Here is a 19,371-nt window from a genome sequence, read left to right as displayed (position 1 = left end):
CGGCTGAGCAGAGCTTCACAGTTCTTCCTCCCGGCTGATGGGAGGGCGGGCCATGGATCTCTTTATCTGCCACATTTTCCTCACCACAGTGGACTTCCTCTCAAAACCAGAAATAAGCCAGCCCTTTCTTGCCTTTAGCTGCTTTGCCACAGTAACTGATACACCAAGTAAAATCCCAAATATGACATATTTTTAAAAATTAGCTGATCTGGCCCCAGAATCCACACTCAGGGAAGGCAGAAGACAGATGGAGTTGAGTAAGAACTGCCCCCTTAACATGGGAAGGGAGACTTGATATGGTCCCATTCTTTCCTGCTCTTCCCACTCAATCCCGTCAGTAGCCATACAGCCATTTGATTCTGCTCACTTCACTTTAAAACATTCACTACAAGTAGGACATCTGAGGCAGAACTGTGGTTCTCTGAAAGCAGACTGACCAAGCAGTTTTTGAGTCCCACTTTACATGTAGAACTTGGCACAGTACGTGTATGATCTCAAGCTATGCATACTAAAGAGTAACAAGTAATGTGAGTACCACAGTTTAAATGTATATGCACTAGCAACTACAGGAGGTTGCGTATGCGGATAAAGTCAGCAGTAAGAGTCTAATGGGGAAAATTCGATGATATACGGTCCCTGACGATAATAAAAATTCCAATGAGAATCACTTGGTAAATGAGTTCAGTAAGATTAACAAAGAACTTGTAACACTTTGGTTATATTTACTGACATATTTAGTGTATATTTGTTCAAAAAATAAATGTTTAATTTATATATTTCAGAATTTCATATACAAGGCTGAAAAGACATTTTTATCTAGTTGAACAGTCTATAAATACAAGTGATCTTTATTAGTTCCTTTCTTGCTCCCTAAAAACAATTCCATCCATGGATTTACATAATCAAGCATGCTGGGGATCATGCTCAGGGCCTCAGGCAAGGCAAGAACCTGACCAACAGTGTTATGCCTCTGGCCCACAACTTGCAATGTCGTTTCCCTTGAAAGAAATTGCATTTATGAGATTTAGTCATGTTGTTGACTGCAAGTTGTCAGTAATTTTCACTTCCCCTCACTTATTATAATGAACTATCCCACTGAAACAAACCACAACTTAGCTATTCCATGGTTTTGAAGAGTTCACCAACACCAGGACTAAGAGCACTGTTACAGGGTCTCCTGGGGCATAAATGTTCTTTCTGGAGTGTATATACTTCAGATGAGGAATGCAGGGTTAAAAAGCTTGTACATATTCATTACAATGATTGTAATGGGGAGGTAATATGATGGAGAATGGAATTTCAAATGGGAAAGTGTGGGGGTGGGGAGGGAGGGAATTACCATGGGATATATTTTATACTCATGGAAAATGTTAATAAAAATTTTAAAAAAAGCTTGTACATATTCACTGCATAATCATACTTTTTTCTTTTTTGACACATTGAAAATCAATGCAGTTTATTTAAAAAATAATTTTTGATCAGCAAACATAAGGACAGACATCATCCCCTATTACATACTTTTTAAAGTTTATTGTTATTAGTTATGGACATACTTAGTATGTAAACAACACACATGATGGTACCATCCTTTCTCACATCCCTGCCCCCTTTCCAAAGGGGCCCTACTCTCTGGGGACACAGGTCATCCCCATGGGGATTGTGGGTTATGCATTGTGGGAGCAGCAGTCAGTTATGGTGGACAGGCAATGTCTCTGTGCATAATGTCCCAATTTGCGGCTCTAACAATCTTTCTGCCTCCCTGCCCCCCCTCCCCCCGCCGGTGAAATTCCCTGAGCCATGCTGGGTGTGTTTTATGTCTATTTCAGTGATGGGCACTTAGGAGTAGCTGTATCTCCGGTTTGGTACATGTTCAGTGTCCTCAGCACACAGTTTTCCACAAGTGTCTATGTAAGGGGGGGGGGGAGGTAAAGTACGTACGACATATGTAAGAAAAATGCCTTATTAAAATGCACTGCCTTGTATGCTAACTTAAAAAATTACTTTTCAAAAAGTAGATAGATGTACTAATTTCCTTTCCTTATGGCAGTATATGAAAATCCCTGTAGCTTCTTAATAACCTTTCTATCTCAGCCTCATGTCTGAAGGGTCTGGTTACAGGGCTTGTCATTGCCTAGCAACTATGAACTTGATATGTGTCCCATGCAGAAAAGAATTTGCATACAAGAACAAAACTTTCATAGTACAGTAAGCAGAGGACTTGAATTCTTTTATGTTCACAGTTATGAGAACTATATTAAAAATGTTTCCTCTGAGTCTGCTTCTCTGATGAGTAATTTGCCAAATAATTATGACATTATGGTTCTAAATGATAAAGACATACAGATGAAAGGAAAAAAGATGCACTGAACAAACGTTCCAAAGAATCATATCCTCTAGTGAATCACAGCTGTGAGGAGCAGCCGGTGCAGTGCTTGCTGAGCATGCACGAAGCCCTGAGGTTGATGCCAGCCCCACATCAGCTGGGTAGGACAGAACACGCTTTTAATCCCAGCACTTCTGAAGAGTTCAAGGTCATCCTCAGCTACATATCCAGCTCAAGGATAGCTTAGCTTTATATGAGATGCTGTCTCCAAAAGAAAGAGAGAAAGAAAAGGAACGAAAACAGGAACCAGCTGTATTATCTTACTTTAAATAATTGAAAACTACTAAGTCTGCACTCCTTTCCAGACAAGCAAACTTCACAATACACAAAGGACAAGAGACAGACTATACAGGTATCCATCAGTACTGGATAAAAACTACCCTGTAACTAGCCTGAGAGTCCTCTGTTAGAATGGGGACCAGTTCAATTCCAACCTGGTAAGAATGCCCAACTTCTACTCTCACAGCTACTTTAAAATGCAAGACGCATTCAGTCCTTTTCCAAAAGTACTCATGGCCTAAATAGTTTAAATACTTCTCAAAAGTCTAAGTCCATAATATTTTTGAGGCTTTAGGCAAACTGTTAGCTGTCATTCCCTGTAAGATCAGAAAATGGCATGGGGTAGATGCTCCCTTTCCAAAAGGAATGGACCCAAATGCAGCAGGCAGAGCTCAAGCGAGCCCCGGCCAGGCTGAGCAGCCCAGGGCGCGGGCGAGCCCCGCCAGGCTGAGCAGCCCTTGCCGGCTCCCAGGGCCTGGCCTCTCTTGGGCTGGCTCCACGTACTGCCTGCAGCTTTGCTTGGCAATGGCTCATGTTCTGGTTTCTCCAACTGTGCAGTTTCCCGAGGCTCTTCACCCACCATCCTCTCAGGGGCTGCCTACAGGATCCTGCCTAGCGCTCCAGGGTCCCACTTCACCCGTTTCCAGCCGAGTGGCCGTCATCTCCCATCCTTGAGCGGTGGCTACAGAGAACAGCCACGACGAGAGCGCTGTTCAAGGTGCCAGTGCCTCCACCTGTGCTAACGACACGTTATCTCTGGAGCCTCCCAGTGGAGAAGTAGGTTTTTACATGGGCATCTAACCCAGCATTCTAATTTCCGGGCCTTTAAATCTCTTTACCAGCCACCTCCCCATGATTTACAGATCAGTGCTCTGTGGGTGGGCGGGGGCACATATGTACTGTGACGTGTGCACATGTGGCAGTGCTCCTGCCCCAGGAGGTTGTGTGGGAAGCCGACACACACCGGCTGTCTTCTCGGTCACTCCCGTGTGCTCCCTTGACTGACAAGAGTTGTGGTTTTAGGTCGGAGGGCTGGTCAGCAAGGTCCAGCAGCTCTTCAGGCTCTGCTCTACAGAATTAAGGTACGGCTGCGCAGCCATGCCCTGACGTCTGTGGTGGTGCTAGAGACCAAACTCGAATGGCCTCCGACCCCCTCGGCCCTACTGGCTTGGCAAGTGCTCTTACCCACTAAGCCATGCGCCTAGCCCTAGACCATCTTTTGACACACTTCAGTCAACTGATGAAATATATTTTTAGTACCATTTAAGCTTTTTAAATTTTTAAATTTTTTATTTTTATTTATTTGACAGAGAAAGAGGGAGAGAAAGAAAGAAAGAAAATAGGCGTGCCAGGGCCTCCAGCCATTGCAAACGAATTAACTCCAGACACCTGCACCCCCTTGTGCATCTGGCTAACATGTGTCCTGGGGAATCGAACCTGAGTCTTTTGGCTTTGCAGGCAAACATCTTAACCGTTAAGCCATCCCTCCATTTAAATTTTTGAACTGCAACTTTAAACCCAGAATCTATTTAATGGACCCAAATTAATGAAGTCAGCCTGATCCTGTTTTGTGCTCCTGGCACCGTTATCCTATGTACTTCAAATTTATTCCCGTGTGTTTCTCAAGCTCGTAGGAATTACACACCTTGAGAAGTTTCTAGGAGGATGAAGCAACTCATCTCGAGGAGCCCATTGCAACTTAAGTAAGGATATTAAGTCTGTGAAGCAAAAACGTGCGGTGAGGGCAAATCCTAAGGTGTGAAAGGCCAGTGTCATTATGAGAGGAAGGCCATTTGAGCGTTCAAAGTCCTCTACTTCATCAGCACCTCACACATCCCCACCCCAAGCTACAGGGTCGCATTCTTTCTAGTCAGTGCCTTCATACTGACTGCAGATCCCTTGAAATCTGAGAGTTAAATTGCTGCTTTGGCAACTTCGGCCTTATGGGTTATAGAAGAAAGAGAGGAAATTCCTTCCTGGCAAGCTGAGAAGACTTAGGGCCAGTTTACACCACCTAGATCTGTGGAATGTAATCTTAGTTCTCCTTCATCACTTTGTGCAGAGATGCTAACACACAATGTTGCCTCACGCCTTAGCTGTCTAGAGCTGTTCAAAAGCATCATACATACAGTCACTAAATTCCCTGCCTCTCTCAAGTGGTAAGTGAGGAGTATCCAGTACATTCACTTCGTACATCAGAGAGTGTTCAGCAACTTTACGTCTAATCAAATTAGAAACTAAAAAACAAAATTAAAAGAAACCCATCCGCAGAATTCTGTTTCCCTAGTCACTCCCAATACTAAAATTCCATTTTTCTCTTCTCTATGACACAATACACAAACATTTTAAGGAGAAAAGATGCAGTTATTCTGACTCACAGTTTCAGAGAATTTACTCCATGATGGCCCCTTGGTCTCATGGGATTGTGCACTGAGAGTGACAAAGAACAACTCACATCAAGATAGGAAGCAGACACAGGCAGGAACTAGGCGTCTTCAGAGGCCCACCCTTAGCGAGCCCTTTCTCCATCTAGGCCCTACCTCCTGAAGTTCCTACACTGTTCTCAAACAGCTTCACCAGCTGGGGACGAAACATTCAAATACATGAGCTTACAGGAGATATTTCATATTCAAACCATACTAGAAACAACGACGACGAAACAAGCCAACCAACTCATTAACTTCTATTGAACTTACAACTCAGTCTTGTATTTCTACAGTGTCTATATATTATGTTTTCTTGAGGATACACCAAAATAATTAGATTCTCTAAGTGCAACTGTACAACTAAAGTGAATCAAATAAATCCTCTTCTCCAACCCCAAGTGATATGTCTTTGTGACACACAGCAAAATCCTTCTTAGTCTTATCACTGAAGTCTAAACCAAAATGACAGTAACAGAAATTTCAGTTCTAACTTGAAAACAACCTGTAAGACACGCATATGAAATTCTGCATAGGCCTAACTACTAGATTACTTATGACTTGAGAAACTAAAACTTCAGTATGTATGAAGTGGTGTATTTATTTATTCATCTTTTGGCCTGTGAGTGCATGTTCATTTGCATGTGGGTGCACACACAGCACATGGATATGTGGGTGTGCGTGGAGGCCAAAGGTTAGACTCAAGGTATCTTTCTTGATGGCCCTCTACTTTATTTACTGAAGGAGGGTTTCTCATGTGAGTCCAGAGCTCGTCTAGTTAGCTCATCCCAGAATCCATCTGCCCTCAGAGCTCTGGCATGGCAGGTGGGCTCCCACACCCACCTGGCACTTACATGGACACTGGGGCTCCTCACACTTATGTGGCAAACACTTCTATCAACTGAGCCAAATCCCCAAGTAAGCACCACTGTAAGGTTCTTACCTGTATAACCCATCATCAATCTCCACACTGTCTGTTGACATGGTGGGCAAACTTTTACTCGCACTGGAGGGTGGAAAAAAACCTTTTTAATTATTAAATATTGACAATCACCTTATATTGTATTCAACGATATTCATGTAACATTCAATTATACATGGGATCAATTCACAAGTTACTAAAGGTTTTTATATAACAAATATGTATCTTCTTACATGTCAGATCCCTTATATATCATGTCCCTTAAGTTTTTAAAATGTACTGAAATTAAACTTACTAATTGTTGCTCTGTCTAATATTTAAAGTATTTTATTTAGCTGAGGTGGGGGGAGAAGAGAGAGAGAGAGTGGCTGCGCCAGGGCCTCTCCCCACTGCAAACCAACTCCAGACACATGCACCACCTTGTGCATCTGGCTTACGTGGGCGACGGGGAATCAAACCTGGGTCCTTAAACTTTCCAGGCAAGCACCTTAACTGCTAAGCCATCTCTCCAGCTCTCTATCTAATGTTTATTGAGACAAAGCCCATACCTTATCATTAACACAATTATTCTGATGGATCTATACTCGTAGCAGTTTTTCTTGACAACATGTTTCGCATGTGAAGATCACGAGGGGGTGCCGCTTTTGCCTTGTCCCTGCCCCTATTCCGCCGGGACCCTCAATGCTGTCACATGAACTTGCTCCATATACACTCTCTTTACACTCACGTACTCTTGGTTTTTTTTTTTTTTTTTTGGTTTTTCGAGGTAGGGTCTCAGTCTAGGCCAGGCTGACCTGGAATTCACTATGGAGTCTCAGGGTGGCCTCGAACTCACGGCGATCCTCCTACCTCTGCCTCCCTAGTGCTGGGATTAAAGGCGTGCGCCACCACGCCTGGCTCTCACGTACTCTTAACTTATTTCTCCATGCGTCACCTCTCTTGATCCCCTCCCCCAATCTATCTGCCTATCTCAAATAAATAAATAAAAACAAAATATTTGCTGGGCATGGTGGCACACACCTTTAATCCCAGCACTTGGGAGGCAGAGGGAGGAAGATCGCCGTAAGCTCAAGGCTACTACTCTGAGACTATATAGTCAATTCCAGGTTAGCCTGGGCTAAAGCAAGACCCTACCATGAAAAATTGAAAAGCAACAAAATTTTAAAAAAGCACCTAGGTATGTTGGCCAAGGCCTTTTATTCTAGCACTCAGGAAACACAAGGATTAAGAGCTCAAGGTCATCCTGAGCTACATCACAAGTTTGGACCCAGTCTCAAAAACATTTTTAAAAATAAGAGATAATATCAATGCTCCAACTAAAGAGTAGGTTTTGGTAAGATTAAATATCTCCCAAGTCATTTTGTGCAGTGTTAGCGAGAGAAGACAGGACTACAGGAACTTCCCTAAAACCTGAAACTAGCAGAAAGCTCCAAGTTATGAAGTTACTCAACCACTTCTAAATGCGGCATGTGGAATCTTCATAGCAGGCAAAATACAAATTATATTCATTAATTATAGGATGAAAAAGAAACTCATATCAAAAACATTGGTAAGGGTGTACAAGCTACATGTGTCCTCCCTGCTAATTTTGCAGGTCCAGAAGGACACAGAATAGAAAGGGAAATACAGGATCCCTGTCTTCTGTTCCTCTAGTCTGGAGGACCCAGGACATCCACTCTGCCCTTAGTTCACCCTGACTTGTTCCCTGGGCTGGTCGTGTGCGGGAGCAGGGTGTGGGGTAGGAGGGTGCGGGGGGGGGGGAGAGGAGGAGAGTCATAAGGGGAGGAGAGTCACAGGGAAGGGGGTGCACAGAGGATGGAAAAGGGGAGGAGGAGGGTGAACGGGGTGGAAGGTGCAGGGGGGGGCAGGGGAGGAGCCATGGGGAGGAGTGTGCACAGGGAGGAGGGTCACGGGAGAAGAGGAAGGTACATGGGAAGGAGTGTGCACAGGGAGGAAGGTTGCGGAGAAGGAAGGTGTGGGGGGGGAAGAGAGGGGGGGAGTCATGGGGAAGACGCTCATGAGGAGGAGGGTCACAGAGAAGGTAGATGCACGGTGGAGCAGAGGAGAAGTCACGGGGAGGAGTGTGCACGGGGAGGAGGGTCATGGAAGAGGAGGGTACAGGGGGGCCTCCTCTGCCGGGAGGACGCTCATGGGGAGGGGTATGCAGGGGGGGGGACGGGGACGCCCATGAAGTGGACTGCACGGGGAGGAAGATGCACGGGAGAGCAAGAGAGAAGTCATGGGGAGGATGCTCATGGGGAGGAGGATCACGGGAAGGAGGATGCATGGGGGGAGTCATGGGGAGGACACTCATGGGGAGGAGTGCGCACATGTGGGAGGGTCATGGAGGAGGAAGATGCACAGGGGTGGGTGTGGGCGGGGAGGAGTCATGGGGAGGACTGTGCACATGTGGGAGGGTCATGGAGGAGGAAGATGCACGGGGTGGGTGTGGGCGGGGAGGAGTCATGGGGAGGACTGTGCACATGTGGGAGGGTCATGGAGGAGGAAGATGCACGGGGTGGGTGTGGGCGGGGAGGAGTCATGGGGAGGACGCTCATTGGGAGGAGGATGCAAGAGCAGGAGGGTCACAGGGGAGGAAGATGAAGGGGGGAGGAGTCATGGGGAGGAGGGTGCACAGGGAGAAGGGCCCGGGACGGACAGCGCCGGGTCGCCGTAGCCTCCCCGTCACGCAAAAGCGCGGCCCCAGGCCCCGCAGAGTCCGGGGACGGAGGCGCAGGCCGGCGCGGCGGACCTCGGGGCAGAGGCCGGCCGCCACACCCACCCGCCCCGCGCGCGGCGCCCGCCCCGCCGCCGCCTCGTCCCCGCGCCGCGCCGCGCCGCGCCCCGCCGGCGTCCTCGTACCTCACGGCAGCCCAGGACGAGCAGCACGCCGCCGTCGCGCCCGGCGCCCACGGGCCCTCCATGTCGCGCGGGACACGCCGACGCCGGCGCCCGGAGCGCGAGGGGGCGGGGCCGCGGGCGCGAGCGCGCTGACGTCACCCGACGTCGCCGCGCTGACGTCACCGGGGCGCGCCGCCTCCCAGCGGGCCCCTCGCCGCCGCGCTTCCTGCCGGGGCGCGTTTCCGCCTCGGGCGCGGCTTCCGGGGGCGTGGCCGCGGAGGGACGTGCGGCGTGCCCACGCCGACCTCTTCCGGGTGGAAGCGTCACGTCGGCGGCCAGGGCCGGGCGCTGTGCGGTGGAGACGGTGCGTCGCAGAGTCCCGAGTGTCGGAGAGCGCGCGAACAGGAAATGATGATATAAATTAAAAAAAGAAAACGGAGCACGCAATGACACCACATTTCCAGGCTGGATTCCGCTTAAACATTCCTGAGGAACTGTGCACATCTGCTAACTTAATGCAGACAGGTCTTTTTAAATTAATTAATTGAGTTATTGGGCGCCCCAGGGCCTCCAGCCACTGCACACGAACTCCAGACGCCTGCACCCCTTTGTACATATAGCTTATGTGGGAGAATCGAACTGGGATCTTTTGGCTTTGCAGGCAGGCCCCTTAGCCACTAAGCCATCTCCAAAGCCCCAGACATGTCTTTAGAATATTGGAAATTGGTATATACTTTTTATTTATTTATTTAATTTTTAAATTTTTATTAGCATTTTCCGTGATTATAAAACAATATCCCCTGGTAATTCCCCCCCCCCCCACTTTCCCCTTTGAAATTCCATTCTCCATCATATTTCCTCCCCATCTCAATCGTTGTACTTACAAATATACAATATCAACCTATTAAGTACCCTCCTCCCTTCCTTTCTCTTCCCTTTATATCTCCTTTTTAACTTACTGAGCTCTGCTACTAAGTATTTTCCTTCTCACGCAGAAGCCCAATCATCTGTAGCTAGGATCCACAGATGAGGGAGAACATGTGGCACTTGGCTTTCTGGGCTTGGGTTACCTCACTTAGTATAATCCTTTCCAGATCCATCCATTTTTCTGCAAATTTCATAACTTCATTTTTCTTTACCGCTGAGTAGAACTCAATTGTATAAATGTGCCACATCTTCATTATCCACTCATCAGTTGAGGGACATCTAGGCTGGTTCCATTTCCCAGCTATTATAAATTGAGCAGCAATAAACATGGTTGAGCACGTACTTCTAAGGAAATGAGATGAGTCCTTTGGATATATGCCTAGGAGTGCTATAGCTAGGTCATATGGTAGATCAATCTTTAACTGTTTTAGGAACCTCCACACTGATTTCCACAATGGCTGGACCAGATTGCATTCCCACCAGCAATGTAGAAGGGTTCCTCTTTTTCCACATCCCCACCAACATTTATGATCATTTGTTTTCATGATGGTGGCCAATCTGACAGGAGTGAGATGGAATCTCAATGTAGTTTTAATCTACATTTCCCTGATGACTAGTGATGTAGAACATTTTTTAGATGCTTATATGCCATTCGTATTTCTTCCTTTGAGAATGCTCTATTTAGCTCCATAGCCCATTTTTTGATTGGCTTATTTGATTCCTTATTATTTAACTTTTTGAGTTCTTTGTATATCCTAGATATTAATCCTCTACCAGATATATAACTGGCGAAGATTTTTTTCCCATTCTGTAGGTTGCCTCTTTGCTTTTTTCACTGTGTCCTTTGCAGTGCAAAATCTTTGTAATTTCATGAGGTCCCAGTGATTAATCTGTGGTTTTATTGCCTGAGCAATTGGGGTTGTATTCAGAAAGTCTTTGCCAAGACCAATATGTTGAAGGGTTTCCCCTACTTTTTCCTCTAGCAGTTTCAGAGTTTCCGGTCTGATGTTAAGGTCTTTAATCCATTTGGACTTAATTCTTGGGCATGCAGAGAGAGAAGAATCTATTTTCATCCTTCTACAGATATATATCCAGTTTTCCCAACACCATTTGCTGAAGAGTCTTTTCTCCACTGAGTATTTTTGGCATTTTTATTGAATATCAGGTGGCTATAGCTACCTGGACTTACATCTGGGTCCTCTATTCTGTTCCACTGGTCTACATGTCTGTTTTTGTGTCAATACCACACTGTTTTTGTTACTATGGCTCTGTAGTATAGGTTAAAATCAGGTATGGTGATACCACCAGCCTTACTTTTGTTGCTCAGTATTATTTTAGATATTCGAGGTTTTTTGTGATTCCAAATGAATTTTTGGATTGTTTTTTCTATTTCCATGAAGAATGCCTTTGGAATTTTGATAGGGATTGCATTAAATGTGTAGATTGCTTTTGGTAAGATTGCCATTTTCACAATATTGATTCTTCCAATCCAGGAGCAATGGATGTTTTTCCACTTTCTAGTGTCTTCTGCAATTTCTCGCTTGAGTGATTTAAAGTTCTCATTGTAGAGATTCTTTACTTCCTTGGTTAGGTTTATTCCAAGGTACATTATTTTCTTTGATGAAATTGTGAATGGGAGTGATTCTCTGATTTCATCCTCTGTGTGTTTGTTGTTAGCATATATGAAGGCTACTGATTTCTGTGTATTTATTTTGTATCCTGCTGCATTGCTGTAGGTTTTTATCAGCTCTAACAGTTTGCTAGTAGAGTCTTTGGGGTCCTTTATGTATAGAATCATGTCATCTGCAAATAATGATAACTTGATCTCTTCCTTTCCAATTTGTATCCCTTTTATATGTGTCTCTTGCCTTATTGCTATGGCTAAGACTTCCAAAACTGTATTAAATAAAAGTGGGGACAGTGGACACCCTTGTCTTGTTCCTGATTTTAGTGGAAAAGCTTCCAGTTTTTCCCCATTTAGTAATATGTTGGCTGTAGGCTTGTCATAAATAGCTTTTATTATATTGAGATATGTTCCTTCTATTCCCAGTCTCTGTAGGACTTTTATCATGAAGGGATGTTGGATTTTGTCAAATGTTTTCTCTGCGTCTAATGAGATGATCATGTGATTTTTGTCCTTCAACCCATTTGTATAATGTATTGCATTTATAGATTTGTGTATATTGAACCATCCCTGCATCTCTGGGATAAAGCCTACTTGGTCAGGGTGAATGATCTTTTTGATATATTCTTGTATTCTGTTTGCCAATATTTTGTTGAGAATTTTTACATCTATGTTCATGAGGGAGATTGGTCTGTAATTTTCTTTTATTGTTCTATCTTTGCCTGATTTTGGTATCAGGGTGATGCTGGCTTCATAGAAGGAGTTTGGTAGAATTCCTTTTTCTATTTCCTGGAAAAGCTTAAGAAGCAATGGTGTTAGCTCTTCCTTGAAGGTCTGGTAAAATTCACCAGTGAGTCCATCTGGGCCTGGGCTTTTTTTATTTGGGAGATTATTGATAACTGTTCGGATCTCTATGCTTGTTATAGGTCTATTTAAGTGATTAATCTCATCTTGATTTAATTTAGATGGGACATATAAGTCAAGGAAATTATCCCTTTCTTTCATATTTTCATACTTTGTGGAGTATATGCTTTTATAGTATGTCCCTATGATTTTTTTGAATTTCTCTGGTATCTGCTGTGATGTTGCCGTTTTCATTTCTAATTTTATTAATTTGTGTCTCTTCTCTCTTTTGGTCAGATTTGCTAAAGTGAAGCATTAGGTTGTTTACTTGCGACCTTTCTAATTTCTTTTTTTTTTTTTTATTTTTCGAGGTAGGGTCTCACTCTAGCCCAGGCTGACCTGGAATTCACTGTGGAGTCTTAGGGTAGCCTTGAACTCACAGTGATCCTCCTATTCCGCCTCCCAAGTGCTGGGATTTCTAATTTCTTTTTTTTTTTAAATTAATTAATTTATTTATTTGAGAGCGACAGACACAGAAAGAAAGACAGATAGAGGGAGAGAGAGAGAATGGGCACGCCAGGGCTTCCAGCCTCTGCAAACGAACTCCAGACGCGTGTGCCCCCTTGTGCATCTGGCTAACGTGGGACCTGGGGAACCGAGCCTCGAACTGGGGTCCTTAGGCTTCACAGGCAAGCGCTTAACCGCTAAGCCATCTCTCCAGCCCTCTAATTTCTTAATATAGGCACTTAAGGCTATAAATTTACCTCTTAGAACTGCCTTCATTGTGTCCCAGGGATTTTGGTATGTTGTGTTCTCATTATTGTTTGACTGTATAAATTTTTTGTTTTCCTTCTTGATTTCTTCATTGACCCATTCATCATTTACTAGTGTATTGTTTAATTTCCATGATTTTGTGTATGCTCTATAGCCTTTCTTGCTACTCATTTGTAGTTTAATTCCATTGTGGTCAGATAGAATGCAAGGAATTATTTCAATTTTCCTGAATTTGTTAAGATTTGCTTCGTGTCCTACATATGGTCTATTTTAGAGAATGTTCCATGTGCTGCTGAAAAGAATGTATATTCTGCAGCATTTGGATGAAATGTCCTGTATATATCTGTTAGGTCCATTTCTTCTATGACCTCATTTAGTCCAGATGCATTTCTGTTTATTTTTTTCCCAGGATGACCTGTCAATTGATGAAAGTGGGGTGTTAAAGTCACTCACCACCACTGTGTTTGGTGTTATCTGTGACCTTAGTTCTAATAGTGTTTGTTTGATGAATTTGGGAGCCCCCATGTTAGGTGCATATATGTTTAGGATTGTAATGTCCTTCTGTTGGAGTGTACCCTTAATCGATATAAAGTGACCTTCCTTATCATTCTTGACTAACATTGGACTGACGTCTACCTTGTCAGATGTTAGGATAGCAACCCCTTCTTGTTTTCTAGGCCCATTTGCTTGAAACACTTTTACAACCTTTCAGCCTAAGATAATGTCTATCCTTTGTGGAAAGATGAGTTTCTTGGAGACAACAAAGTGTAGGATCCTGCTTTTTAACCCAGTTTGCAAACCTATGTCTTTTGGTTGGGGCATTGAGGCCGTTACTATTAAGAGATTTTATTGAAAGGTGTGTATTTAGGTCTGCTCTGTTTGCTGGAGCTGGCCACAGGTGGTGGGGGTGGGGAGGGAGCCACAGATGCTCTGGTTCTCTCTCTGTTCCACGTGTTCTTCTACCTTGTGATCTGCTCCTCCATTTTTCACTGCCGCTCTCCCTTCACGTTTCTTGAGTTGCGGAGAGCGCCGGTGTGAGTGGAAGCTCCCCGCATCTGGCTTTTCCTGTGGCTGGAGCCGAGCCTGGCAGTGGCTTTGTGGTGCGCTGCCACCGCCATGGTCAGTGGACCTGCTGGGGCCGCTTTTGCTGGTCTGGGTGGGCTCTGGGTGCTCTGGATCTCTTCTACTTCTTTGCTATCGTTTCAATTTCCTATACCCCTAGCTTTTTAGTAAAAGTGTGTATTTTGCTGAGTTTTTTTGATCTCCCCCCCGCCCCAGGCTGCTTTGGCATGGTACGTATGCTGCCATCTTAGCCAGAATTCGTGGCTTTTACATTCTTTCAGCCACCTCTTCCACAATAGATCCTGAGCGTTGGAAGGTGTGATAGAGATATTGCAGTGCTGAGCTCTCCTCTGTCACTTCTTCCCAGCACCATGATGCATTCTGAGTCATCTCAAGGTCACTGCCATCTGAAAAGAGAAGCTTCTCTACTGAAAGTGAGAGTAGCATTAATATATGGGTATGAACATTAAGAGAAGTGCTTACTGAGCAGTTTGGTGAGCATAGTACATACATTTAGCCAGACAGCAGCAGATGTTATGCCCCTAGGGCTCATGACTACCCCTGTTGTAGGTTTTCAGTATCAGGATGTATTCCCTCCCATGTGGGCCTCCAGCCCAATTAGAGTACAGTTGGTTTCCACCATGGCAGACGTGCCACTATTGCACCTGTTGGTTAATTTGGCCTGGCTGGACAAATATAAGGCTTGCAATGTCCACTGTTTAGTATCTTCACTGGTGATTTCTCTCTCTCCCATTGACCTGTATGCAGAATGGCTTCTTCCAGCTTTATGTCAGCTGGTCTACATGGAGGAGGTTATCAGCTCAGCTCCAGCAGGATTTCTCAGTGACCTTTGCAGCCCAAGTATGTGGAGTCTTCAACAATAGGGTCTTACCATTGATTCCTGGTGGGAAACCAAGGGTCTTGGCAATGGCCTGTAATGTTTTGGGGGCATCAGGGACCTCCCTGGCCAACAACTCACTGGATGGTATCCCATCCCTGGCACTAAAAATTTTCTAGTAACAATCTATGGCTCCTGAGTGTTCCATTGTCCAAAAATGTAGGTTTCCATATGATTTATTTATAGCCTCTTAGATCTGGATTAGCCCTCCCTCCACCTTTCCTTTACTCAGTCTCTTCCCCTGACCTCACTTAGGCTTTTTCACCCCCATTAATCTATTCTTCTACTTACATATATACAATACTATCCTATCAGCAACTCCCTACCTTCCTTTCTATTCCCTTCATATCTCCTTTCTAGCTTACTGGCTTCTGCTACTGAGTTTTCTTCCTACTCACACAGAAGTCCAGTTATCTATAGCTAGGATCCACATATGAGGACACCACAGCCTCTTAATGAAACAACATCCAGGGCCCTGGTAGAGAATCACACTCTAGCCATGGTTATATTCACCAATGGTTCAACTGCAGTCTAAAACATGCTAGTTCACTTTGGGTTCTTTTTTCTTGATTGAAACAATGTGAAAGTCATCTCCTTTCTCATATTTGGTTTGTTTTCTTCTCATTGATTTAAAGTCAGCTCCTCTGGTGCAGTGGACATCTAATTTCATTAGGCATCCTCACCTACTTGTTAAAGCACTTTTGGTGGATGTCCCACTAGCCTTACTGCTTCATTTTGTGTTGGTGGGAGCTGAGAATTTGCATGGCTGAAAAAGCTCCCTGGCAACAAATGTTCTGTTATTGTTTAGACACAAGTGTTATGGTGCACAAACCTGCTTCCACTAAGCCCAGTTTGGGCTACCTCTTGTCTGCAGTGGGGCTTGGTTGATTAGGTTCTGGCCTTCACTGATCTTCACTATGGCTTTATTGTTTCTCTTGTTATGTGTATTTGCAGTCCCATTTATTCTAGCTCTGATCTATGGCTTTATTTTCTGACTTCTGCCTTGAGATATTCCAGAATAGGGGTCCCTGGGTCCCCTCTCCACTTTTAGTTTTCCTCTAGGTAGATTTAATTTTTTGCTTGCTCTGGTCTTATGTGTTTGTTATAACACAATTAGGGTAGACATCACAGCTGTGCAATAGTCCGAGTGCTTTATCTGTTCAAGGGCAGGAGTCCTGACCAAGAGCAGGGCAAGCTACACAGAAAATATGAGATTTTTCTCAGTTTTACACTAACAAGTTGAGCATCTCTAATCAGAAAACTCAAAATCTACAGTGTTGCAAAATCCAAAATCCTTTGATTTCCAACATGATACATCTGATTTCATGTGGTAGGTTTTAGTGAAAACACTGCTGCATTAGAGATATTGCATAAAGTTACCATCAGACTATCTATAAAAGGTTGTAACTATTGTTACATAAGGATAAAGGAATATTAGGTTTAGACGTGGAACCTATCTCCAAGACATTTTGCTATAAATATTGAAGTCCGAAATCTGAAAAACATGAAAGCTAAAGCAAGTTATTTGCATGCTGAGACTAAAGACACATGTGCTGGTGACTTCAGTTCAAGACAACCAGATATGACAAGGAAGGGGATGGAAAACTGATATTTTTTCCTTTGTTTCATCCTCCCACACCCACCATGACATTCTCACATTCTTTCCCTACGGCGTGTGTGAACTGAAGTTTCCAGAGAAGACCTTAGCTGTGTTAAAGATTCTATAAAGTTGATTAGAGCAAGGTTGACTGAGTAGAACTGCCATGTTTGTACAGGATCAGAATGTGGCAGGTCTGGAGCCAAATTACATGAGCTGTCTTTAGCCTCCTTAACAGCCATTAAATGCCCACGTCTGTGTTTGACCCAACATCCTAGTAACTTGTAGGTGAAACCTCTTGAAATGTACTACCAGACCTCAAATTTCAAGTTTCTACCAATCCACAGGCTAAGAATACCGTCAAATACCATCTGAGTCCTATAGCAGACTTCCCCACTTTTCTGTAACATGTCTACCTCATCACGCCACCAATGTCTTTTCTTTTTTTCTGTTGCTATAAAAATGTCATGAAACTGTTACCACATCAGATCATGGTTTTAAGGGTGACCTGGATCTGTGTTTCCAGACCATGGTTGCTCATAGTTGACTCCAGAATAAACTTAGTCTCTTTGAGGTGAGAGTAGGGTTTTTTTTTTTTTTTGCATCTATACATGCATGTTTCAGAATCACCCCCTTCCATTTCCTCACTTTTATACCTCATGAACAAATACACTCTTGGGTGTAGGCAAGCCTGGGCCTCAGCCCTGCCTGCAGAGTTGCTCTATGGGAACATGATGCCTCTGCTTGGCAGTCTACTAGAAGAGCCGACAGTGGCTGAGAAAGGATGCCAGCCTTAAAGTCCAGGAAACACTGGTCTCTCAAGTGGTACCAAGCATGGCACTGAAGCCTTCATGTGACTCTGGTAGCATAGGCACGTAAGGGTCACACGTCATCATCTAGTTGAGTTGTTCAGTGCAAGCATCAGTAATTTATGCTATGAAAATGTTTGTGTATAGGCTTGCCATGGAGCCACAGTCACCAAGCTGATTGAGCCCGCAAAGGTGAAGAGGAGGCACCTGGGAGATAGGAGCCACCTGGCCCCAGAGCAAAGGTGGGTCTGGGCCCCAGTAAGGGGTTAGAGAGGTGCAAGGGACAGGGGAGAAGGGACTGGCTCGTCTTATGGAGTTGCTGGGGAGGGGAACAGCCTGGCTGGAGGCATGAAGTTGGGGAGGTGTGATTCTGCCTGTGGTCTGGTGGGAGGCGCCTGTGAAGGCAGGGCAGGCTTCCCACTCTAAGCACAGCTCTGAAGAGGGAGGAGCTGGGGAAGGGGTGAGCCGTGAGTGAGGCAAGGGGGTCTGGGGGAGTCAGTCCTTACCCCCAGGGGAGGGGAACTGTCTGGGTCTCTAGAGAAAAAGCTAATTCTCTGCCTGAAGAGGGCTCCTAGCTGGATGGGAGGCATGATTTTTCAGGGACAGTTACAGTAGGACTGAGAGAGGGGTCTAGTGTTGTTGAGGGGCGTCGGAGTCCAGTGAAGTTCAGGAAGAGAGGATTACTGACTCAGAGGACAAGCGTCTTTATGGAAGTTCAAGCAGGGCCTTGTACCAGCCATGGGAGTCTCAGGAATGATGGTGACTGGACGCTGTGGGTCTTGAGAGTGCCCTACTCTTTACTCCTTTAGTGTTTGGATTTTTTAAATATATTCTTAAGGTAGAGGATGAAGAAAAGTAAACATATTTTCCATGTCTCTTGGTGGCTCCAAACTCAGTCCCTATGCTTCTTAGCCTAATGGATGGTCTTGACTGTAGTGGTTTTTTCTTACTGTTTCATATCCCATGAAAGAGTTAATAAGAAGTTGGGAGACATTTTGCCCATGTCATTCTCACTTAATAATGTGGCCCTCAGTGACCATAATTAAAGAGTTGGGGAATGCTACAGCTCCTTGGCCATCAAGAAATTTGACTAGAGTTGGTGAAACTTTTGTGAGAGTTAGACTTGCGTATTTCCTAGACAGGAAATGGAGTTAGCCAGGCCTTGATCTGTGAGGTAACGCTCTGTTTATTTCTTGTTACAAAAGCAGCATACACTCATTTGGAGAATTTGAAGTGACAGATATCCACAAAGAAGAACACACTGACAAATCAACAGTAATAACTCTATTAGCCTGCATGGATCCATTGCTTCTATGCATGAATCTTACTTGTTACAAACTAAAATTAGACTAATCATCTTGTACTTGACTTTTTTGCCTAAACATGAAATAATAAGCAGAATTAAGTTGGCCTATATTCTTTTATTTATTTTTCTTTGTAAGAAAACACCTTATATTAATTAAGTCACTGCACATTGATTAAATGTTTAAAGCTAGGACACAAATAAATGAATTATAAAAATACTTAACTGCCTAACTATGTTATTTCTTCATGGTTACCGTGCAAGTGTTGAGAGGAAGTCACTCCAAGGAGATTCCTGATTCATCTATGCTGATTTATACTTCCCTACCATGCAGGATGTTTTTTCTAGGTATTATGTTTGTAACTGAAAATTAATCAATGCAATCTTTGTTTGTTTAAGTTTAAATTTGTGTTACTTCTTTACCAAACTGAATTGCTGAAAGAAATTCAAGTTTTTAATTAGTTTAATAGGTTAAATAAAAGAGAAAATCCAGATATAGCATTAATTTTCTGACAAACTAGATTTACTTTGTAGAACAAAAAAATTGTTCATTTTTATAATTTTTTTTTGTTTTTTTTTTGCGGTAGAGTCTCACTCTAGCCCAGGCTGACCTTGAATTCACTATGTAGTCTCAGGGTGGCCTTGAACTTACAGTGATCCTCCTACCTGTGCCTCCCCAGTGCTGG

The 19,371-nt window shown here is 44.1% G+C and overlaps 1 protein-coding gene and 1 long non-coding RNA gene across 2 annotated transcripts in view; one reads left to right on the top strand and one right to left on the bottom strand.

The window, feature by feature from the left end:
• Uba6 (ubiquitin like modifier activating enzyme 6) overlaps window positions 1-8,947 on the bottom strand; it is a 63,726-nt gene extending 54,779 nt beyond the window's left edge. Inside the window, exons 1-2 of the mRNA XM_045130449.1 lie at window positions 8,870-8,947; window positions 6,029-6,091 (exon numbers count right to left, since the gene is read on the bottom strand). Coding sequence (XP_044986384.1) covers window positions 6,029-6,091; window positions 8,870-8,931 — 125 coding nt within the window. The 5' untranslated portion in view covers window positions 8,932-8,947. The remainder of the gene's footprint in view (window positions 1-6,028; window positions 6,092-8,869) is intronic.
• A 229-nt stretch (window positions 8,948-9,176) lies between these two features.
• LOC123453302 lies at window positions 9,177-18,847 on the top strand. Its single transcript, XR_006632728.1, has 3 exons — window positions 9,177-9,373; window positions 17,530-17,624; window positions 18,588-18,847. It is a non-coding gene; the product is annotated as an uncharacterized LOC123453302 (long non-coding RNA).
• Window positions 18,848-19,371: the final 524 nt, after the last annotated feature.

This window comes from Jaculus jaculus, chromosome 11 (genome assembly GCF_020740685.1).
Source record: "Jaculus jaculus isolate mJacJac1 chromosome 11, mJacJac1.mat.Y.cur, whole genome shotgun sequence".
Lineage (NCBI taxonomy): Eukaryota > Metazoa > Chordata > Mammalia > Rodentia > Dipodidae > Jaculus > Jaculus jaculus.
This window is presented reverse-complemented; position numbering and strand designations above follow the sequence as displayed.